Genomic DNA, 25,263 nt, shown 5'->3' on the forward strand with positions numbered 1-25,263 from the left:
CCTAATTTAGGTGTGCCCCATTTGAAAATAAGGCTGAGTTTGGAAGGAGTACAAATGCGAATATGTAGAGTGCAAAACTTTATATTTTGTATTATTTTGTATGTATTTATACTGAACATATTTGCATTTGTACTACTTCCAAACTGAGCTTGAGGAGCGTTCTTTTTTGAGTCTGGATCTCCTGCCCACAAGAACTCTGTCCACGTTCATCGAAGCCACACATGGAGAACATCTGATCCTTTGCATAGTATTATGTAGGGGGAGATGTTCCCAATTCACGGGGGGTAGTGTATTGTGCGTAGGCATGGGCAGAGTTCTCGTGGGCAGGTGATCCAGACTCTTCTTATTTTTTGATTTTGAAAGGGAGAAAGTTGGTCAATGGGATTTTGGTTCCCATTGTCTAAAAATCCCATGTTCTTTTTTCAGATTAATGTGGGAACCAGGGAAAGTTTATTTTCCTGGATATCACTTACCCGGGTAAATGACACCCATCTCCTAGGTGGATAAATAACTTTTCCACTAGGGAAGAAAGTTTCCAACACTTGAATGGGACAAAAATGCCCCTTTTAATAATGAATTTTTATGGTTAAAATGGTTGTTTCCTTTTTTTACTTGGAAAATAAAAGAACATGGGTAAATACACTTACTTGGGTAAGTGTTTCCCAGGAAAAACTTACCCAAGTAATTGCATTTACCCAGGTAAGTAACTTACCGATAGGGGTGGCAACGAGTCAAGCTTTTCACGAGCTGCTCGAGCCCAATTTATAGGCTCGATTAATAAATGAGCCGAGCTCGAGCCTAATAGAGCTTGGCTCATGAGGCTCACGAGCCGAGCTCTCAGATATATATATATATATATATATAGAATACAATTATAGAAAATAATATATATAATAAAAATATTATATATATATATATATATATTTTATAAAATACTTTTCTTCAAATCAAGCTCGAGCTTATGAGTTTTTGACTCGAGCCAAGCTCAAGCCTCATACTATTCGGCTCAGCTCAGCTCCAATCCACCCTACTTACCGAAAAGCGAACAGGACCTAAGTTAAAATTAATTCCCTTCCCAATTATTCCGATATGATTCATAACCAAAAGAACCAACTAATTTTTCTCAATAGGAACAGTTCTACCCAAAGTTCTAAATATCGACATGGGGTGATAGCCACAATATGCCAGTAGGGCATATTGGCCCATGTTGGTACATTTTTTCAAGTTTCATTTGTTTTTTTTGAAACCAGTTCAGAGGGGTCAGTTTAAGGCCCGACTACCCTCTGAACCAGTGGCTGACCCAATACAACCCCTGGAGGGGCGTATCGATAAGCCATCAACACAATACATATCAGCCAATACAGGCCAATATGTATTGATACTTTGAACCTTGGTTCTACCCTGCCTTTAATCAGACTCCACCCATTGACAGCCTTATAGCCAATATATCCGATCCCATCATCCCAAGGAGAGAGGGGAACCATGGTAATATGAGCCCTTCTATGGGGAAGGCAGAATCTTTTTAACTAGTGCTCTAGCGCGTTGTCCATTGGACACCAGGTTTATGGCAAACACAAATACCGATTTGGTGACCGAATCCACCACTCGAGAATGTGTCCAAGCATCAAGAATTTAAGATTGTCCTGAAACGGAACCTCACCTTGGCGTCTAGATTTTTGGTTACCCAGGGCACCATGTGAATGTGAATTCCGGATGGTTTGTTGTAAAATATCAAGAAACTGGGTAAAGGTTTCACAGGAGACCTTTTATTGTTTTTTCGGTATTTCTATGACATCATGAAGCTCCAGCTCCCCCACTTTTGACCATTAATATACCACGATTTTATTCAATAGTCAATACGATTGCTCACAACCAATCAACCATCCAACCCATATCGCTTGATTCTTAGCATTCACTGGACAAGAAAGGAACACAAAGGTAGCTTTACTTCTACCTCGGGGATAATGCCCTATAAGAAAACTAATGCACTATGTTGTAACTCAGGCTGAAGATCTCATCAATTGAAATAAGAAATTGGGGGGAAAAGACGATATGTAGCAGTAGAGAATATAAAACGTCAAACTCTTCATAACATTCATCAATTAGCTCCAAAAGCTTTTCTCTGCACCTCTTAAACTCCAAAGAAACATCATTGTCTAGAAATGGGCAAACCTTCATTGACAAAGAGACTCGAGCTCTTTATAGATGAAAACCTCAGGTATCATCAACTTGCGAGTGAAACACAAAGCTTGGGAATGTAGTGGTGATGTCCCTGTTCAAGGGCATTGAAACAGTCAGTTCAGAATACCTTTAAGAGAGCGTGTGCTGCTAAATAAATAGTTCCATTTCTTTCTGGATAGGCATTTAAGTTCTTCCATTCACAATTTTGCTTACAGACATTGGTAGCTAAAATCAGGTGAAACCATCAACTAATCATCTTAATCTTAGACCACTTCAAAAGATTAAAACCAAGTACAAGATCTCAACCTTCTATGTTATGTATGGTTTTGGTATAAAAATAAGAGAGAAATAGAAAGTTGACTAAAAAAAATAGATTAATAACATAAGAAATTAAATTAAAGTTGAGATAAGTATTTCTAATCAAGCACAGCAGCGGTCCATTTTATAGGCCAATCTGCTGCATAACATGAAACCCAATAATTGAACAACCACGCTAGATGTTTGTCATGGATACAGAAAAGAAGATAAACTCCTTCAAGATGATGATGATGGCTAAGTGGCTTTCTCTACTAATAACTAATATTACATCAATCTGTTAAGATTAAAAACAATTAGGAGAAGCACATTCCTCACCATATAGATGGGCTTTCAGTTTTGATCAGTGACACAAATTGAGGGCATCAAAAAAAAAATCCAGAACAGCAAAAGCCTTGCCAAGACACATCATTTGTATTTAGCCACAAAATCTGTAATAAACATACTCGAACAAGATTTTGTAATTGGCCTATAGATTTCAGAGCAACTTATGAGGTTCACTTTCGCATGCAAGGGTACAGGTTTATTTTTGTATGATACTGAATAACAATCCTAAAGGAGGTTTTTCCTTCCCTTTTTGAGGTGGCAGTGAACAAAAATTCTAGTGTGGCTGAGAATTTGCAAGTGCTAAATGGCAGTGTGGTGTGGGTTCCTCAGTCAGAAGGCTGTTGAACAATTGGGAAGTAGAAGATATGGGTGGTTTTACTTCAAAGATTATATGACACTCAGGTGGACATCGGGCATGCGAATAGAAGAGTGTGGAAATGGGATAAAAATGGAAACTTTTCAGTCAAATCTATCTTTAAGGCTTTTTCAAGGTCAGAAGAGCAGGACATTCCTGTCAAGATCGTTTTTCTGTGGCTGGCCTGCCTGAATAAGCTCTCAACCAGAGACAATCTGGCCAGAAAAGGAATGCAGCTGACGTCCACTACCTGTGTTTTTTGTGAAGCTGAAGAAGAATCTGTGAATCACCTCCTTTTACATTGCGGCTTTGCCCAAGGTGTGGTTTAAAAATTGGAACTTGTTTGATTTAAAGAGCTGTTGCCCAAAGTCAATTATGGAGTTTGTAAGGCTGGAGTTTAGGAGGTTTATCCCCGAAAGGTAAGGTGGCATGGAGTTTGATTTAAGTGCAAGTTTTCAATAACAAGCACAGCTCTTCTGACACAGTTTTTCAGAGAATAGTGGGCAAAATGATTTCTTGGCTTTCTGTAAACATGTTATTCAAGAATATGAACTTCAACTCTTTTTTTGTACATGAAAATATATTTTTGTAACGCAGGGCTGAGGGGTACAGATCTGCTCTAGCAGTTTTTTGTAAATCCCTGTGTACAGCTTCTTGTTGCACATGGTTTTTCTTCCCTTAATGAAATCATACTTTACCTGTTTCAAAAAATAAAAAAATAAAACAATCCTAAAGGATCAAAAACTAGGCTCTAGAAATCTAGGATGGATTAGCCAACCAAATTTGTATATTTATTTTAATAAATTCTTTGATTTTAATCTTGCAATAATTACATAATTTACAGGACTTGTGCCACTTTTCCAAGTTTGTATTATTGCCAGATAAGTATTTATTTGCTTCTTATCTATTTAAAGAAAAAAACAGCATGCAAGAAAAGCAAAGGTAGTTTGCAATTCTTTTACATAATATACAGCCCAGAAACTCTATCATCATTGACTGGCTATCAAATAAAAGAAGACATAGGTTTAAAGCCAGAACATACTTAAGGTATTGAAGAGTCATATTCTTCAACAGAGATGGGTGCCGCAAAACAAGATTCCGCCACTCTTCCTTGTCTATCTTCCCATCATGTTTTGTATCAGCCTCCTCAAATGTCTGCCATAGGCAAAGGAAACATGTGTGATTATAAGATGTTTACAGAAGATTCATATCCAGAACCCTCAAAATTATACATGTATTTACTGTATAGTCTAGTAATTCAAAAAATTCAGAACACTGGCAAGAAAAAGATAAACATGCTTAAAAACTAAAACAAAATACCACATTGAGAGTTGATACTTAAACAGAACTTCTAATATACACACTAGTTGAGTGGCATGTGCAAAAGGAGAGAGACAACTAAATGGACTAAGATTTTGAGATGGTTACCTGGACGTGAGGCCAAGACCATCAGCCAGGCTGCCAGGGATGCTTCTGAAACACATGGCTAGGTCTCCCACTATGAAAAGGGGGATCATTTCATATCCTTTAATAAAAAATTAAAACCCAGCAGAAAAACTTAATGCCAGTTCCATCTTCTAGATAAAGTAAATTTTACTAATTGAATAACCCCAATATTCATTACCAAGGTATACTTAGGTACATAACTTTTCCATACAGGTAGATAGAGCACCTACTCTAGTTGGTCGCACTGCTGAGTTGCCTAGATGAGCACCTTGTTGATATTAAGTCAAGGCATTATGGGAAATGTTCCCAGCCAAAGGTGACTAGGTGATGCCTTGACAACTATGGGTGGCATAATAGATGAGAAACCAACTCCTTCCAATTGCCACATAGCTTGTAACAATTATCTAACGACCTTTGCCTTGCCACGAGATAATAATGATCCATTACTGGCATCTTATCTTAGGAGTTAAGACAACAGTCCAGAAGAACAATAACTCTGTATGGGACATTAATCACCCAAATCCGTTTCCAAGAGAAGTTAGCATCTGAGATTTCAATTAGAGAGTCATAAAGACTTGACCAAACAAAGGAGGTCAGGTTTCCAAATATTGGATCTTCAGCTCTTAACCACAGGGTGCTCCTAGCGATATGAGAAAGCAATTCAATTAAATGAACAGCCTTGAATCATCAAGATGCTGATGTAGATCTGGACCCTAATCTACCTGACCACTAACAACAGTCCGACTCATTGATGATTACATCATGAGGATGGTGCTATATGGAGGTTAAGGGGGTCAATACACAATGGCCTGTTCATGCACCATCAATTGGTCCAAAACTGATTGTTATTACCATCTCCTCAGTAATAAGGCAACAAATTTACTGTACATCTTTTCAAGGCACCAAGGCAAAGCTAGGCGATAGGAGAGTGCCTTGTTTCCTAGTCGCTTAAGTGGGCGCCTAGGCATCACCTAGGTGATGAGTTTTTTGAAATAAAAAATATATATAAATCCTAAGCTATTAGGTTTCATAGGAAAAAGTAGTAATCTTTAGCTAATAATCACCATAATTCTCATGAAATAAGTATAAACCCCATACCAATAGATAGAAAGTAAACATATTTATGAGTAAAAAAATAAGAAAGGAAAATTTATCAAAAAAAAAAAAGAAAGGAAATAAACATACAAAACATAAGGGTTGAGCCTTTGTTTTGGTCCTAGGATGAAGAAGTCCTATTGATTGTTCTTGTGTGTCAATTGGATAAAATCTTCAAGTTATTTTTAACTTACCAATTCAGGTTTTAAACTCCTGAAGGGTTCAAGAATATGTCACTGCCTTGTGTCTCAATTTAACCCAAACGAATAAGAAAATAACAAAAAGAAACTAGTATAGGAATAACAATATTAATTCTGTAAACCCACAATATGAATAATTTAGTCTAATAATATCTATTGTACTACTATTAATAACACAAAATAAAAATATAAAATATTGTAAGTTGTCTTATATAAAAATATGTAGGCATTTGGGTGAGGCAACCCTCCAAGAACGCCTTATCACCTAGGTACTGCCTAGGTGCCCGTCTAGGTGTTGCCTTGACAACTAATGGAGTGGTTAAATTTACTGAATACATTCCAAGTACTCATAGTTCCTTTCTGAACTCCAGAACCATAGATTTTTTTTATCAACCTGAACCATAGATATTTGAATCAACTACTTTTGCTAATCTAATAAGAGGTTCCCATATTTGTTTAAAATGACTTGGATCCATGGTGTGTCATGTTCCTTGAACATAACATAGACACCTGCCAAGAAGCTATTAGTAAACGACATTTCATCACCAAGTCCATCCCAATAAGAAGTGCAACTCCAATTATCCTAAAACATCACCTGCCAATGCCAAAATAAAAAAAAAAAAGGACAAACAACAGACCAGTATATTGGAGAAAGAACTCCTAAGAGGTATTATCGTACCCACCAGGCCACCCTTTTGTAGTTAGTTTTAAATTTAACCTGCCAGTTTCTTTCCAAACTACTCAACGGAGAGTTCTAAAAGCTTTGGAGGCAGAGAGCCACATCTGTGAGACTGCAATAGAGGGAAGGCAGTGCAGCAGCCAAATCTCCTAAGTTGTGATTCAACTTGCACCACCACAGTTGTGATTGCCCTTATGGGTCCCCACCCAAGAAGACCGTGACCAAACTCATTTTTTTATGGCTGTGGAAGAGAGGAGCTGAACAGTCCTCGATGAAACAATCAAAAGGTGACACAATGACTCCCGATGCAAACACAAGACCAACACTAGCCATAAAGAATGCTTGACTCTTAAAATTGGGGGGGGGGGGGGGGGGGGGAATAGTAACAAAGTGCATCATAAAATGACCGATAAAATATCCATCCAAATACGAATTCCACCACTAAGCATGGTGTAAACTACTCAAACTCCCTACAGAGCAAGTATTACACTCCTCACTTGTTTCCCTCAAATATGCACCAACATATAACAAAAGGCATAACATCCCAAAAAATAGTCTCTTTTGTCAAGACAACTTGCAAGCCAAGCTTGAATCAGTGAAGAGATTGTGCTTCAGGATCACCATTCAAACAACCTAATGAATTACCACAAAATCTTGCAAGCAAAATAAACTGGAGAAGAAGATGACCAACCGACTCTTCTTGGGTTGTAGAAGAATTATTTTAAGGTATGATTATGTTCTCAAATAAACAAATCAATGACTAAATGAGGATAAACAAATAAGCAATTGTATTAAGGAGTCAATGAAATATTGCTTTCAAACGATACAGCAATTACTAAACAAACAGCTGATGAGTAGTAAAATTAAGATATCTCATCAGTACACCATAAAGATGAATTTTTTTTTTGAAGATAAATAAAGAAAAAATTTTATTGCCAAAAGGAAAATAGTACAAGCATAACTAGGTGACAAGACGTCACCACCACCAGAAAACAAAAAGACTCATTACAACCTCACTTCAAAACAAAACAATCCCTTGAAGACAACACAGAACATCAACACTCTTTTATGCATTCAAAGAAATCAGTACCAAAATCTTCCTTCCTCAATCCCTGAAACTCAGGAAGCAACAGCAGTACAGCACCCAACCAATAACTGTCAAACTGATAATAGCCACTGTCTCTTCCATACTTCTCTTTTTCTCCTCAAATAAATCAGTACCAAAGTCTTCGGTTTCTTCCCTTCCAGATCTCTGTTAGGAACCTGCCCCTGCCTAACACAGAGCTCTTTGAGGGAACCAACCTCCTGAATTAGAGAGAGAGAGAATGATGCTGAAAGGTCGATGGCTTTATTCCCTTATCTTTGATTATTACTGTTTTACAGAGCTCCCTTCACTAACATTCTTTAATTTCTTTTTCTGTTAAAACCACTGCAAGTGGATGGTCAGTTAGTTGGGCTGTTGACGTGGCCTTCTCTTGTAAAACTGGCTAACCATTTTCTGTTGTTCTGTTTCAGCTGTCTTAACAATCCCTCCCTCCTTTAGAGAGACCTTGCCCTCAGGGTCTAAAGTGGGAAAGTTCGTTTGCAGATCCAAGTAAGGTTCCCAGGTGGCATCCTCCTCTGGAAGTTTAGACCATACAACTAGTGCTTCCAGAATGACTCTACCACCACGGTGCACCCATCTGAAGTCAATGATGCGGGCTGGCTCAGTCTGCACTTGTCTGTGGGTAGGGTAGCACTAGTAATGGCTCCTGGCTTAGGCCCTTTCTTCAGTAAGGAGATATGAATGCAGGATGTAATCTTGATATTGCCGGTAGATCCAATTTGTATGCCACAGACCCTATCCTCTCGATGATTGTAAATGGTCCAAAGTAGTGTGGACTGAGTTTATTCCACTTCCGGCTTGCTACTGAAATCTTTCTGAAAGGATGCAATTTAAGAAACACCCAATCACCCACTGCATAGTGGATATCTTTGTGGTGCTTATCATAACTGTTCTTCATCCATTGCTGTGCTCGTAGGAGATTATTTCAGTTCCTTTAATACCTCATCTCGTTGTATCAATTGTTCTTCCAGGGCTGCCACTGCCGTAGTCCCCCTTTCATAAGAAAGTAGAGGGGGAGGTCCCAACCATATAGAGCTCTGAAGGGGGTCATCCCTGCAGCACTATGGAAAGTGGTGTTGTACCACCACTCAGCCCAGTGAATCCACTTCACCCATTGCCTTGGTCGATCTCCAGCAAAACATCTGAGATATGTTTCAAGACTCCTATTAACCACCTTTGTCTGTCCATCAGATTGGTGGTGGTAACTAGTTGATTTGAAGAGCTTAACCCCATGTAGATTAAAAAGTTCAGCCCAGAAACGGCTCATGAAAACAGGGTCTCTGTCGGACACAATTGAGCTGGGAAGCCCACGAAGACGTACGGTTTCCTGAAGAAACACTACAGCAACTGTGACTGCTGTAAATGGATGTGATAGAGGTAGAAAGTGACTGTATTTAGTCAATCAATCATCCACCACAAGGATAACAGTTTCACCAGTGGAGACGGGCAACCCGGTGATGAAGTCCATTGATATATCATCCCAAACTTGAGTTGGAATTGGAAGTGGTTGCAAGAGCCCTGCTGCTGTTGTAGTAGGTGTCTATTCTGTTGACACTACGCATTCAGCTATGAAATTTTGGATTGAAGCACGCATTCCCTTCCAGTGGAATTGTGTGGCAATGCGTTTCTGAGTGCGCAGGACACCGGAATGTCCACCTATGGGCAAGCCATGAAATAGTTCAAGGAGCTTCTGAAGATGGGCTGAATCTGCTGGGATTTCCAGGCGACCCTTGAAGAAAAGTAGGCCATCTTTGACGGTATACTGGGTGCTATGACAGATTTTCCAATAGTTGGGCCTTTAATTGCTGTAATCCAGCATGGGAGTGAGCTTCACTTCGAAGCTGATCCATGAGTGGAGAGGCTGGGGATGACACAAGTAACTGAAATGACTAGGGGTGCCGTGAGAGGGCATCGACCACACGGTTAGTAGACCCTGCTTTATACTCGATTGTATAGTCATACCCCAGTAATTTGGACAGCCACCGTTGTTCAGGTGATAGGACAGTCTGTTCTAACAAGAACTTCAAACTTTGATGGTCGGTCCTGATGATGAATCGTCTACCAAGCAAGTAGGATCGCCAACGCTGCACTGCTAGGACCACTGCTATTAATTCCCATTCATAAACTGACTTGGCCCACTTCTGTGATGTTAAATCCTTGCTGAAAAAGGCTACTGGTTGGCCTTCTTGCATGAGGACAGCCCCAACACCTCGACTGGATGCGTCACATTCCCCGATGAAATCTTTTGTGAAATCAGGTAATGCTAATGTGGGTGGTGTTGAAACTGCATGTTTCAATTGCTCAAAGGCTTGCTGGGCCTGGGCTGACCGGTGGAAGGCATCCCGTTTTAACAATTGGGTCAAGGGGGCAACTATTAGGCCGTAGCTTTTGATAAAGTGGCGATAATAACCTGTCAGGCCCAAGAATGCCCTAAATTCTTTCACATTTTTGGGTTGCGGCCAGCCAACTATACTAGAGATTTTATCTGAGTTCGCAACTACAGTTCCATTTTCCACAACATGTCCCAGGTAATATACTTGAGATTGTCCAAAGGAGCACTTGGACTTTTTAGCAAATAGCTGATGGGCCTAAGTGTTGTAAGTGTAACCTGTAGGTGGTGCAGATGTTCCTCCCAATTGGGGCTGCATACCAATATGTTGTCAAAGAATAAAAGAATGAACTTACGTAAATATGGCCGAAATATGTCATTCACCAAGGCTTGAAATGTTGCCGGAGCGATGGTCAGTCCAAATGGCATGACCAAGAATTCGTAGTGGCCATCATGTGTCCTAAAAGTCATTTTGTGAATATCCTCCATATGTACCCTTATTTGGTGATACCCGGCCCGTAAATCTAACTTTGAGAATATGGTGGCCTGACTGAGTTCATCAAGTGGCTCATCAATGACCAGTATTGGGAATCGGTCCTTAATGGTAATATTGTCAAGGGTCCTACAATCAATGCAAAATTGCCAAGTCCCATCCTTCTTTTTGACTAGTAATACCGGTGAGGAGAATGGGCTATGGTTGGTCTGTATTATTCTTTTCTCAAGCATATCTTGAACTTGCTTATCAATTTCAAATTTTTGGAAATAAGGGTATCAGTAGGGTCTTACATTGGTCGAAGTAGCTCCTGGCATGAGAGGAATGAGATGGTCATGCTCCCGGGGTGGAGGAAGCTCCTGGGGTTCTTCGAACACGCTGTCGTATTCCTGGAGGAGTTGTTGTAGGCGGCTGTGGTAATCTCCCGACCCACTTGAGTTGCTATTAGCTAAGGATGGGCTGACCCAATTCAAATCCATGTGCATGAATATGGGTTGATCAGGGTCCCTCATTTGTTTTGTTAATGATGCAAGACTTCACCCAATGTGGAGTCCATGGTGAGGCGAGCCCAATCACATACAATGGGCCCTAATTGCCTTAACCACTAGATACCTAGAACCACGTCCTCTCTGCTGAGATTAAGGGGATATATGTCCATTGAAAATTGATGCCCTTGAATCTTCAGTGGCAAACCCAAGCATATATTGTTGCAAGATAGGCTATTACCATTGGCTACATGTACCGTAAAGGCCGTTGTTGGTTGAAACGGAAGCCCCAATTTATCCACCAAAATCTGAGTTATGAAATTAAGGGAACTGCCGTTGTCTATGAGGATTGACACGTGGTATCCCTGGATTAACCCGACTACTCTCATTGTCTGTGGAGACGCAAGTCCCATGGGGGCTTGCAGGGATATTTCGGGTGTCCCAGTCGGCTGTATTTCCCACCTGGATTCTCCGTCACTGATGAAGTCGCCTTCCTCCTCGGTCTCTGTCTGGAGGAGAAACACTTGTTGTGTCTTGCACCAATGGCCTGCTCTGAATTTTTCTTCGTAGTTGTAGCAGAGGCCTTTGTCTCTACGGGCTTGCATTTCGCCCCAAGTCAGTCATTTGAATGGGATGGTTGGGCCTGAGCCCAGTATCCCGTCTTCTTTGTTTGGTGATGCTGGTCTGGTTGATGGCCCCCATGGCCGGTGAATCTTTCTTGCTCGTGCGAACTTGTCTTCATACAATCTTGCCAGAGACGTTGTGTTTATGACTGAAGTAGGTTACCTCGCCTTTACTTCCAGTCATAGTTCTTCCTTCGGGCCGCCAACAAAACACCAGAGCTTTTTCCGTCCACCCTTGGACCTACATGGCCAGCTTCTCGAACTCCATCTGGTAATCTTTAACCGATCCCATCTGCCACAATTTTGCCAGATTTTCATTGTGATCCTCGAACCCAGATGATCCAAAGCGGATAGTCAAGCCATCAGTGAAATCCGCCCAAGATTTGCGAGGGTGCCCACGTCGGTACCGCTGATACCACAAGATAGCTTCTCCTTCCAAATGTGCAAAAGCTAGAGACACCCTATCTTGCCCAAATGTCTCATGGTAATCAAAATAGCACTTTGCTCTGAGAATCCAAGGAGTCAGATTGCCGCCTGAAAAAACAGGGAAATGTATTCTTACTACTTGTGTTGCTCTAGGTCCTATTCTCCAGCTATTCTCATGGCTGCGCTCTTCTTGATTTTCCTTGTCATTGTTTGCCAACATTTGATCCAATCGATTGAGGAGAGTGGTGAAGCCTTCCTTCATTTCTCTGAGGTCTGATGACATATGATGGATTTCTACCTCCATCTGATCCACCTGAGTGTCTACTTGAGTTGTTCTCGTGTTGGTCTTGTTGGCTCTAATACCAACTTGTTAGGAGCCTACCTCACACAGAGCTCTTCGAGGGAACCAACCTCCTGAATTAAAGAGAGAGAGAGAGAGAATGATGTTGAAAGGTCGATGGCTTTATTCCCTTATCTTTGATTATTTATACTGTTTTACAGAGCTCCCCTCACTTACATTCTTTAATTTCTTTTTCTGCTAAAACCACTGCAAGTGGATGGTCAGTTAGTTGGGCTGTTGATGTGGCCTTCTCTTGTAAAACTGGCTAACCATTTTCTGTAGTTCTGTTTCAGCCGTCTTAACAATCTCCCAGAACAGAGCAACGGGAATACAGATCAATAAAATCATAGATTTAATGCCACCACAGATTCTTGGCCAGCAACTAAAGATTTCAGCCAGATCTGCCATAGAACACCTATCTACCTTAAATAGCTTGAAGAAATAGGACCAAATTGGACATGTGAACTTGCAGTGCAGAAGTGAGAAACATCTTCCTCTTCAGAAAAACACAGCACACACCTACTTGGAAACTGAAAGCCTCTGAGCTTCAGGTTATCCTGGGTTAAAATGCATCTTCTCACAACCAACCAAGCAAAAGCTTCAGCCCTAGGAAGCACTGGTTTTCCCAAAACACCCCCTAACTGGATCACCCTCCACCTGATTTCTGATCAAAGCCGCGTACATTGATTTGACAGTAAACTTCCCATCCTTACATTCTTTCCATAATCTGACAACTGCAACTGAGGGATTTATCTCCAAGGCCTGAAGTTTTGCCAACAACTCCACACACTCCACCTCCCAATCGAACAGGGGTCTTCTGAGATATGGATTCCAGATCACAGCACCTTTAACTACTTCATAACACTCTGAGATAGGCACTCCTTTCCTGCTCAAATTGTATAGCCTTGGGCATATTTCACAGAATTTCCCAACCCCAGATTAATCATCTTCCCAAAACCGAATACTCGATCCACTCCCCACTTACAAAGAATAAAAGGAGATCATCAAAGACTTAAAGCTCATGATTCCTTTTCATACACTAACACCATATGAGTGCCTCACCTCCTTTGAGTTCCACCCGGAATTCACCACCCCATACTTACAGGCCACCACTCTCCTCCAAAGGGCCTCTCTTTCTCTTCCAAACCTCCAAACCCACTTACCCAACAAAGCTTTGTTGAAACCTCCTATCCTTTTCACCCCTAACCCCCCCGTCTTTTTTGGGTCTGCAAACCACCTCCCACTTAACCAAGTGAATCTTCTTTATTTCAGACCTAATATTCCACAGAAAATCTCTGTAATCTTTCAACCTCTCCCAGAAAGATGAATTATAAAAAGTAAAGATTATATCAGATTGCCATATAAATTACTAAACAAAATCAGGATTCTTTTTGATATGTGAGGATTTAGAGGCATCTTTTGTCATCCCAAAGTACATTTGTGTACATGGTTTTACAGTTGCATTGTATTTGCTAATACATCTTTTTGTCGTTAGGTAATAGTCATTTTTCTTATTGTTTTTCAAAACAAAATACTTGTCAGAGAGAACATAGAAAGCTGAGAAGACCCAAAAAGCACACAAGATAAAAAGGCTGGAAGGTGGTCAAGAAAATTTATATGGGAGAAATAAGGAAAGAGAATAAACAGAACCAAACTAAGGAAGCACCTTGTCAATAATACTTTCTATAACATCATCTGAAAGATTCATTCCAGACTCAGCAAGCGTAGCTACTACCATTTGCTTCACCTGTACATTTGAAAGAAGGTCAAAGTTCTGAAATGCCTGAGTAGAACAGAGATAAGAACCTATACCAGACTAGATGTCTGAAACACCAGAAATGAAGTCAATATTTTTATATAGGCAAGTGAAAAAGGATTCTATTAAAAATGAAGGGCAAATCACCCTCAAACATGTATAAAAAGAGCTTTACAAGAGTAACATGATTCCCCCAACCTTGCTATACAAAAATGTTTAACTACATCAGAAAATAATAGACTTTCAATGATTAAAAAAGCTATCAGTGGGCACGTCCAGAAATGAAGTCAATATGCAGAGGGTAAACTTATGTTCACTGAATCAACAGTAAGGAGGGAGGGGGAACCAAAGTAAAGAACCAACTAGAAAACAGTCATATTAAGCATGAATCTCTATAACACAACCATTGCATCCCATTCAAGTATATGCCTTGCTTTAGTTTCCTTATTTCCAATACCCTTAATCTTGTTACATCACCCACTGCATATGAATCACATAAAACATGCTATTCCCCGTTTACAAATCCTTAGTCTCAAGCCTACTTCATCATATTCTTACTATAGGTCATACTTAAAAAAAAAAAAAATCCAGTATAAGTTAAAAGGAGAGTTTCACATGACATATGGAAAAGAAAAAACACCGCATTAACATTTCCTATAAGAGATGGACAGGCTTGGATAGAAGATTTTTAATGGATGAGATTGTCATTTGGAAAGTCAATTATTTCTTTTCCCTTTTGACCAACAATAACAATAAAAGACACTTCATGGATATAAAAAAAAAGGAAATAAATTAACCCCTAAGCATATGGCCCACAGTGATTTGACAGTAGCAAACTAGTGCAGCTTACAGCCCAAAGCTTCCAGCACCTGATACTGATTCCATAAGTCTCTCATCTCCAACTCGCAAGTGATGAAACACTATTTTGTGAAGCACATTAAATCGTGCCAAGGAATATAAACTCTACATTGAACTGATTTAAAGACAATGAAGAGATAGTCGATGAACAAAGGTTGACCAAAAGGTATCCTGTGTTTCCTTCTTTTTATATAAGGTATAGATAAAGTAAACAAAATATCTAATAAAAAATAGGGAAAATTACAGATAGGTACCCTATACTTTCGGGGTACTAACACTTGAGGGCCTAAACTTTCAAGTGTGACACCTGAGTACCTTGAACTTTTGGAAATATACATCCAAGTCCAACTGTTAGTATTTCATGTTATCTTGACCACATAATGTCATGTGCACTTTTAAAACTTTTATAATCCCAAAAATATTCTTCTCTTAAAGCTCTCACCCCGAACGAAGCTGAGACAAGAAAATAATGCCAGAGAATTTCTCTTTCTTCCTCCATCAAAGACTGATGAAGGTGAGGGATACTCCAGCATCCAGCGTGATATCAATCAGTAAAAGATCTGAACATTCACAACACAAGCCGTAGCAGCTTGAATTTCCGGCTGTGTGAGAGATCCACCATGAGGAATCTCTGGTGGGTTTTCCGGAAAATTGAACTTGTCATTCCGACCATGTAAGCAAAAGAGGGCAGCATCAAAGGCCCGAGCGATCTTTTGGGTGGTGCCATAGGATCCCAACAAAAATCATCTCACGGTTGTTGGGTGGCCGAATTTCTGAAACCCATTTGCCCCATTTTCACCATCAGCTGTTGACGAAATGCCTCTAAATTTACTGGTACAATTGTTTCCGCTGGAAAAAGGGATTTTTCTCAGGTGTCAAGTCTCTGGTTAGTGAGGGTGAAGAAATGACGGCTATTCTATATATATACTGTAGGTGAGTCTTCAGTGTTTTTGTTTGTGGGTTGACCTGTGTCTTCATGGAAAATCTTTTCAGCTAGAGAAATTGGCTTGGAATTTGATTACTGTGTTTCTAGGAGAATAGAAATTAGAGCACCACCACCCATTTGCACATTTGGGCTGTAAAGGGATTCTCAAGAAGTGGTGATTTAGGATTGCACCTTAAAAATTCAATTTAAACAGATATTTATATTGTTGTAATCAAACAATCTCTGTATGTTTTTCTGTGTTTCCTACAAAACCAGTTTGCAGCTTTGTCTCCCCCAAAAGAATTAAGGATGAATCACTCACTGAAATTTTGATCACCTAGCTCACAATTACTGTATTTAAGTTTCTTCATTTAACAACCCTTTCCAGATCCCATGGAAAAAAGTAGTCATCATCCCAGTTGTGAACATTATGTTTGAAAACTAACTCCTCTTCTTCTGCATTAATTTCAAGGCACTGAAAATACTTGAAAGAATGAAAGAGATCCTTCCTTTTCACTAAGGCTAAATCTAGACTTCAGAACTGTCTGATAAATAGTGACGATCCAAACTGTTTAGAAGTTGACGCAGGCAGGAAGACTCAGGGCATTGAGTCCATGGTTTTCAAAACCGGACCCGACCGGACAGTTGGACCAGAAAAACTGGGAACCTGTCACCTGATTGGTTCCGTTTTACCCCAGAACCGTCATTTTGGCCAAAAACAGCAAATCACTGACCCGGGCGGTCGAACCATTCGAACCGTCCAGCGGTTTTTGGCCATTTTTTTAAAATTTTTTTGTCAGAACAGGCCGTCTGTTCAGTTCGAACGGCCGGACCATTTGATCCGGGAACTGGACCCCTAAACGGTTCGTTGTCCGGTCCAGTTTTAAAAACGTTGATCGAGTCAAGTAATAAAGGAGGATGAAAGAAGATATCATCTTATAAAATGGGAACAGGTATGCAAACCTAAAGAATTGGGAGGACCTGGAATTGGGAATTGAACAAAGAGAAATACAGGTCTACTAGGAAAATGGCTCCAGAGATTTCCTTTAGAAAGAGATAGATTGTGGCACAAGATCATTGGAAGCATTCACGGTATGGCAGAAAATGGTTGGGAGGCAACTTTGGCAACAGATACTTCTTCAGATGGAAGAATTTGGTTCCCTTCACCTAATGGCCTTTTCTCTTGTGCTTCCTTCTTTAGCATTCTTGTCTTGCCAGAGCCTTTGGGGGAAATTTTCCCGGTTAAAGAAATCTGGTGCAAACCTATCCCCTCCTAAAGTACAAGCTTTGTGTTGGGAAGTGCTCCATGGGAAGATCAACACTTGTGATTCGCTACAGAAAAGAAGGCCAAACAAATGCCTTTCTCCTCATGTGTGTATCCTTTGCAAGGAAAGTGGCTAAACCCTTCCCCATTTAATTGTTACATGCCCTTTTGTTTCTTGTATATGGAAATATGTTTCTTCTCTCTTTGGTTGCAGATGGGATCCTCAATAGGATGCAGTAGACCTATTCAATTCTAGTTTCTTAAGGCAACAAAAGAAGAGAGGCAGAGTTATGTGGAGGACAGCAAGAGCAGCGCTGATCTGGACTGCATAGGAAGAAAGAAATCAGAGAATCTTTAATGAGAAGAGCAAATCAAAGGAGGAACTGTTTGAAAACGTAACAGTAAAAACAGCACATTGGGTAAAAACTTTGGATCTCTTTCAAGACTTCTCAACAAATGCCATAATAAGATCCCGGACTGAAGTGGAACGAACAGTTAAACCTGCAGAAAGTGTAAGAGTGGTTTGGAAACCTCCATCTTTTAACAAACTAAAGGTTAACTTTGATGGTAGCTCAGTGGGTAATCCAGGAAGGGCAGGAATAGGTGTTTTTAGAAACCACGAAGGAGTGGTGGTGGCATTATTTTCAAGACCAACTGGTTTTGGAGATTCAATATAAGTGATGGCTCTCTTACATGGGATCAAGGCTTGTTGTACAATTTGGAGCAAGGGAATTGGAAGTGGAAGGAGATCCTCTGTTAGTCATATCTTGGTCCAAGAATATCATATCAGCTCCATAGAAATATAAACTTGCTTTTAGGGAGATCGACACCTTGGCAAAGAGATTCAATTCCACTTTTGGGTGGATAAGAAGGTCAACAAATGGAATGGCAGATGTATCGGCAAAGCAAGGAGCTCATAGAGATGGATTGTTTTGGACTAAATTGTAATCTAATGTATTTTGGGATGTTGGGACCTTATTAGCCTTTTGGGGATTTCTTTGTAACTATAATTTGATTAGCTCTTGGGGATGGCATCCCTGTCATAATATTATACTGCTACAGCTTTCTTTAAATCTAATAAAATAAATTCTTTTGCTAATCAAAAAAATGAAAACGAGGAAGCATTCACAGGGGAGAGGGAGGAAATGAAAAGCATGAAGTCTTCTGAAAGAAACTTGGAGTTAGAGAGAGATGAAGGGATTGAGGTAATGAAGGAGAAAACTATTGACAGTGGGGGGAAGGATGAGAGAAAAGGAAGTGCTCACGAAGTGATTGGAGCAAAGCAGGGAGGGGGAGAGGGAAAAAGGAGGGAATAAAGCTGATCACAATGATATTATCTTTGAGAGGGAAGAGTTGATATGATAAACTAGTAGAGATAGACAGGTGGCAGTTGGAAAATCTCTTGGCATTTTCCTTTTGGGGGGAGAAGCAGTTGTGAGGAAGGCAATCGAACAATTTGAACAAAATAAAAGGCAGAAAAGTAACAAGATAAGTACAACTGGGGAAGGGTGAGAAATGGGAGGAAGGTGAGGAAAGGAGTTAGATTTCGTTGATGAAGAGTGAAGGGAGATGTGGGTATTCAATGCAGGTGAGAGGGTGAGGTATGGTCCATATGGATGTCTGTGGTTGCTCTATGTTGGTCTCCGGGCTCAGTTGGTTTGTTCTAGAGGTTGCTTCTACTATTGGGTCACTAGTTTTTTTTTTTTTTTTGTTGATCAGCAACACAAAAAAAAAATTGATTTATTAATTTTAAAAAGGAGTACAACAAGGAGTTGTGGGAAAAGAAAAAGCCCAAAACTCAATTCCAATATTTACAAAACAGCCCAAAACATGGATTGTCTCTGAATTCCTTGTTTAGCTAATCCATCCGCCATGCTGTTTGCAGATCCCCTAATCCACTTTATTTGGATTATCATGTCCTTAGAAATCTGCTTGAAGCATCTGAATTCATTCTTTAGCTGCCATATTACTCCTTCCTCCTTTTTCAGCCAGAGCCCACAACAATTTTTTAATCACCTTCAACAATCAACTTGTCAATCCCCAATTCTTTAGCTTTCTCCACTAAAAACACTGCTGCCATCATTTCTGACCTCACCACATCTCCATGCTGAATAGGACCTCAAAACATGGCTAGAATATTTCCATTTTCTTCCATGATTAACCCACCAATACTCGAAGGTCCAAGATTGTCCATGCAGCTGCCATCAAAATTTAATTTCTTCCATCCAGCACATGGAGGAGACCAGGCCTCAATTATTTTTTGCCTTCTAGAGGATGAGTGAGCTATTGATCCCCATGAGCTGAAGAAATCTTCAACTTTAAAGTCTGCGAAGAGCTTTAAAGTTTTCACCCAATGTGCCACCCTTAAGGTTATAACCCTCTATCACAACTTCCTTACTCCTTTCTTTGTCTTCAAAGATTTTTAAGTTCCTTTAATCCCAGATTGTCCAGACCACTGCTGCTCTGGTGCATCTCCCCAAAATCTTGCCTCTTCTTTTAGAGCAACTAAAAAGATGAGAGTTGAATAATCCTTCCAAATTATCAAGAGGAAGCCATCTGCAACCAAAAAGAGATGGAAAAAACTCCCAAATAGAGATATCAAAAGGGCAGGAAATTAGAAGATGAAAAGCAGTCTCACCATGCAACTTACATATGAAACACCAGCTTGGGGACAAGCACTAATTTGGTCTTTTTCTCTTGAGCAGATCACAGGTGTTAATGGAACCATGATACACTTTCCAACAGAAAGCATTGGCTTTTGGAGGAATAGGCCAAGACCAAATCTCCTTAGAAGGGAAAGAAGGAGAAGAGGAGGTGACTACAACAGATTTTTGTTTTTTATTTGATAAATGGTGGCTACAAGAGAATTCAAGAAGGATTTACAAGAATAAGCCCCTGAATGATTAAGTGCCCACACTCTGGAATTTGAACCACCATACCCCAATACCACTGAGTTCAATAGGCTAAGCAAAGTGGAAACGCTAGGGATTTCCGACCCTCTAAGGATTCTAGTAAAGTCTAGATTCCAATTCAAGCCTGAATGGGAAGAGGATGAGCTGATAAAATGGCACACCAGCTTTCCTTTAAAACTAGAAAGATCAAGAAGAGAGGGAAAGACCTCAGACAAGGGGTTGTCCCCGACCCAGATATCCTCCCAAAACCTTATTCTCTGACCCAAAGCTAAGTCATACCTTATGGCTATGTTTGGTTTGAAGGAAAAGGTAGGGAAAGGAAGGGAAAGACAGGGAAACCTATACAAGGTTTGTAAAGGTTTCCCTTCCTTTCCCTGCATTTTCCTTCAAACCAAACATAGCCTATATGGGTGAGGAACACAGGAAGAATGTCATGGATAGCCTTCCAGGGAGTAGCCAAAGTAGCTTTATGCAAGTGGCCATGGATACTTGAAATAACTCTATTCCACAGCTTCTCATTTTCTTTAGAGAATCTCTAGAGCCATTTACTCAGCAAAGCCAAATTTTTCGACCTAACATTTCCAATGCCCAACCCCCCTTCCTCCAACCGTACCACCTTATCCCAATTAATCAAGTGATCTTTCTTTCCCTCCCCCGGCTCCCAAAGGAAATCTCTCATAACCTCTCCTAAAAACTGACATAAAGTACACTAGGAGATTTGCTAGAGTGGGTTTGATCAATGTTGTTCGCCCTCCCATCGAAATATAATTCCTTTTCCATCTTGTTAGCCTTTTCTCAAACCTCTCCACTACTAGGGTCCAAAAACTACCTGATTTAGGTTGACGCCAAGGGGTAATCCTAAGTAACACAAAGGCCAATTCCCTTTCTGACAACCCAACGAATCTACCCTTGCTCTCAAATCATCATCCTCCAAGTTGATACCAGCCAATAAACTTTTAGACTAGTTGATTTTCAAATTGGAAATCCTCTCAAAGAGCTTCACTACCAACTTCAAATTTTCTACCCCTTCTCTGCCTTCCCCATCACAAAAAAAAGAATATCATTTGCAAATTGCAAGTGGGAGACCAAAATTTTATTTCTTCCTATTACCCAACCCTTAAACAGCTCCATAGAGTTAGCCTTAAAGATTAGCTTACTTAAAACCTCAACTATCAGAGTGAATAGAAAAGGAGAGAGTGAATCACCTTGTCTAAGACCTCGAAGCCCCTCAATGAAATCAACTGCCGACCCATTAACTATAACAGAGAAGTGGCTTGTTTGCTAGCAACCTCTGATCCATTTACACCATAAAACCCCAAAGACACACCTCCTCATAATATTGATCAAGAAATCCCAGTCCACTAAATCATAAGCTTTCTCTAAATCCAACTTGATTGTTATTCCCTTTTCTTCTCCAACCTTTTATAAGCCTCCACACACTCATTTGCAATTAGAATCTAATCAACAATTAGTCTGTCCTGGATAAAAGCCCCTTGGAACTAGGATATGAGAGGAGGGAGGACCTTTTTAAGTCTCAGAGAAAGCACCTTGGCAATTATCTCATAGATACCAATCACTAGGCTTATAGGTCTGAACTCTGGTCCCCTGGTTGGGTGGCACCTTTCTTCTTTGATATCAAGGCTAAGAAGGTTGAATTCATTCCCGGGCTGATTACTCCCCTACTATGGAACTTCCCAAAAAAAAAAAACTTTAATTAGATCATCTTTAATTATCTCCCAACAATCTTGATAAAAAGCCATTGTGAATCCATTAGGCCTAGGAGCCTTAGATCTATCCATGGAGAAAACTGTTTCCTTAATTTCAACCTCAAAACTTTTCTCCAAAATGTCCACTTGATTTTCTTCCAAACAATCCCACTCAAGCCAATCCAATGACCACCTCTCATTAATTAGCCTACAATATATTGATCTGAAATGGTATGCAAAGGCCCTGGCAATTCACCTTGATCTATTATTTCAACCCCCCCCCCACCCACACACACACCAATAAAGATGAGATTGAACTCTTCCTTTTTCCACCATTAGCTATAGCATGGAAAAATGTTGTGTTCCCTTCCTTAATCCACCTCTCCCTTGACTTTTGCTTCCAGCTGATCTCCTCTCTCAATAATCTCTAGCTCCTTTTTTAGAGACCATCTCCTCTCCCTATCATGATCATCAAGTACACCTTGCATCTCCTTCCTGTCAATCTCCTCAATTTGCAAAATAATACTGGTTCTTTTTCTCTTCCAATCTCCCAAACTTAACTTTATTCCATTCTTTAATTTCTCCCTTCAATATCTACAGCTTCTTCAGAAATTTCTGACCTTCCCAAATAGGTTGTGGTATGTGGGTATCCCACCACTCCTTAACCTTTTCCTTGAATTCCGAATGGGTAAACCACATATTCTCAAATCTAAAGGGAAATGGACCTCCAGCATTGGATCTCTTAAACAAGCATATTGGCCAGTGATCAGTAACTCAAGGTAAGGTTTTTCCCATCAAATTCGTCCAATGTTCTTCCTAGTATAGTGACACCAAGAATCTGTCCAAACTAGAGCAGATAGGGTTAGCTTGAAGATTAGACCAGGTAAAACAAGGTTGACCAAAAGGGATGTCCCTTTACTCAAGATCCTCAATAAAGTTGTTAAGTTTCCTCATGCTTGAGGTAACCCTTTGTCTACCTCCATTTGATTCCTCCACAAACCTGACTACATTAAAGTCTTCTCCTAGGCACCAAGGTCCATCCCACAAACCTCTAATGTCTGCTAACTCTTCCCACATTACATTTCTTTTTCTGTAAGAGTTTGGACCATAAACATTGGTAAGGACCCATTCAAACCCATCCTGAGTATTCAACTTAAGCAAAACTGAGAATCTTCCCACTAGTTCTTCACTGCAATTAAGCATGTACTCCTTCCAAGCTGTTATTATTCCTCCTAAGGCACCCCATGCTGGAGCATAACTCCACTAAATCTCTCTCTCCCCCCAAATACGTGATACATTTGCTATCTACCTCCGAAACCTTGGATTCGTGGATCAGCACTAAGTCCGGTTTCTCTTTCTTCAACAACTCCCTAATCAGTCTTCTCTTCATAGCACTTCCTAGGCCCCTCACATTCTAGCTGATAACCTTCATTGACCTAACTCAAATTACCCTAAACCTCCTTTTTTCCTCCTCCCCTGGCACTAAACTCTTTGTCCCCTTCAGCGTCATTAATAAGCTTCTCCACTTCATTCAGTTTTCTCCTTTTCCTCCCCACTTTTCCTTTTTTTTTTTGTTTGAGAGCTCATCTCCTTAGATTTCTCTACATTAAGCCCCATTCTTCCAGCTAGGTCCACCATTGGGTCTTCTTCCTCATGTATCCTTTCCCCCAAGATGCCTACTTCAGCTCTGATCTCAATCCCTTTTTCTTTAATCACAACACTCTCATTTTTCTCCACTTTCGTGTTTTCATTGGATTTTTCTCCCTCCTTCCAACATTCTCCACTTCTCATGCTTTCCCCTGAATCCTCTAGCTCCTTTCCACAATCTGTCTTTGATCCTCCCTTTGAGTCTTCCCCAATCTCACTCACTCACAACAACATCAGATGAATCCATTGACCTTTGCACAATGGGAGCAAGATTTGGGCTGCCTACAATAGCATTTGAGGAAAGGTCAGTAGCAAAACCGAAACACTAAAGTTACAGGGAATACCAGAGTTCAAAGGAGGATCTTGTTCTTTTTCAGATACCATGTTGCCCTGAATAGGATCTGGGATGCCAATCAGACCAAAGTCAGTTTTCTCTATTTGATTGCGTTCCCTAGTTGCATTAACCTGATCCAAGCTTGGTCTTGTGGCCCTTGCTGGAGTTTCCTTTGAAGTTTTAGAGTTCCCTTGCTCAATCACCACCTGACTTTCCAAAATTTTCTACTCAACTAAGAGAGATCTTCCAACTGTTGTTTGGTTACAGGAAGATCCCTACTAATCCTGGACCAGTTACATCAAACTAGCATCATTTTGCAGTTGCCCTTATTGCTGAAAATCTATCAACAAGCTTTATCCTCCTTACCAAGCTGCTTATATACTTTAATGTCAAAACACTCCTCAACCTGTGTTTCACTAAACTTCTCCCCCTCAAACAGAGCACCAATGTGCATATCCTCTTTGTCCTCCAAGCAAACTTGGATAGTTCCATCAACACTTCCAAAGCTAGAATCGTCGTCAGAAAGGCTCTCCTCAGAATCACCGTAGCTAAGCCACTAGTAGTCGTCGTTATTGTCCCCCTGAACTTCCTTCAAATGGGCATATCTAGTGTTGGGCTTGTCTTGTATCAACTGAGAGTGCTTGACCCACTGTAACTGGATCGAATTTCCCATGTTTTTACTGTTAGAGCTTGGCGGGGACGATGATACACCCACCTCATAATCTCCCATTGTCCACCCTTCCACGACCCCACGCGTGAGATTTAAGTTATCATGTGAGGTCGGTTTAAAGCAAGACCTAGTCGCTCAGTCCGCCCCTGGTTCAGAAATCTTTAAACCCACTTTCTCCCCTTTTAGAGCCTCCACGTAGGACAATGAACCATTTCTTCTAAATTCAAAAAAAAATTGAAAACCCAGCTATCAATGGGTCTTTAGAGCCTAATGAAATCTTGCCCAACGATCTATTTCCCTTTGGGGGAAAAATGACATTAAAGCTCAAGCCTTCCTTAATTTTTTCTCCACGTGGCCTTCTACTTGCCATGTAGTCATCATCTTCAACCTTTCTCCCTTTCTTCCAGAGTGTCGATTCAACTTCCAACACTATCCATACCTGCCTCCACCTCCCATTGCAGAAAACTTCAATCATTCTCAGAATCTTCTCCAGCTTGGACATACCTACCTGCAAGGTAGCCACATGAAGATCAGACAAATCCATTTCTTGAAGGGAACCTCCACACAACGCTGCAATCTGGATAAGAAACTCCTCTGTCCAAAGATTGAACGGGAGTCCCACTATTTTCAGGCTAATGGCGTCGCATTCTACTTCCACCTTGTTGCAAGCGGAGTTCCAGTTTTCTACAATTGCTACTCCCTCTCTAGTGGCAGCTCTGAGTAGATTATCAAATTGGCTGCCCAAATCTAATACCCCTGCATTTCCACCAAAAGGGCAAAGAGCTGCCCTTT

At 40.4% G+C, this 25,263-nt stretch overlaps 1 protein-coding gene across 1 annotated transcript in view; it reads right to left on the reverse strand.

Annotated features, from left to right (window-relative positions):
• Positions 1–1,928: 1,928 nt before the first annotated feature.
• LOC104594302 (calcineurin B-like protein 3) overlaps positions 1,929–25,263 on the reverse strand; it is a 35,102-nt gene continuing 11,767 nt past the window's right edge. The window contains exons 7-9 of the mRNA XM_010254541.3: positions 14,066–14,146; positions 4,221–4,333; positions 1,929–2,272 (exon numbers count right to left, since the gene is read on the reverse strand). Coding sequence (XP_010252843.1) covers positions 2,215–2,272; positions 4,221–4,333; positions 14,066–14,146 — 252 coding nt within the window. The 3' untranslated portion in view covers positions 1,929–2,214. The remainder of the gene's footprint in view (positions 2,273–4,220; positions 4,334–14,065; positions 14,147–25,263) is intronic.

Source organism: Nelumbo nucifera, chromosome 1, assembly GCF_055504915.1.
Source record: "Nelumbo nucifera cultivar China Antique chromosome 1, China Antique-T2T, whole genome shotgun sequence".
NCBI classification, from domain to species: Eukaryota; Viridiplantae; Streptophyta; class Magnoliopsida; order Proteales; family Nelumbonaceae; genus Nelumbo; species Nelumbo nucifera.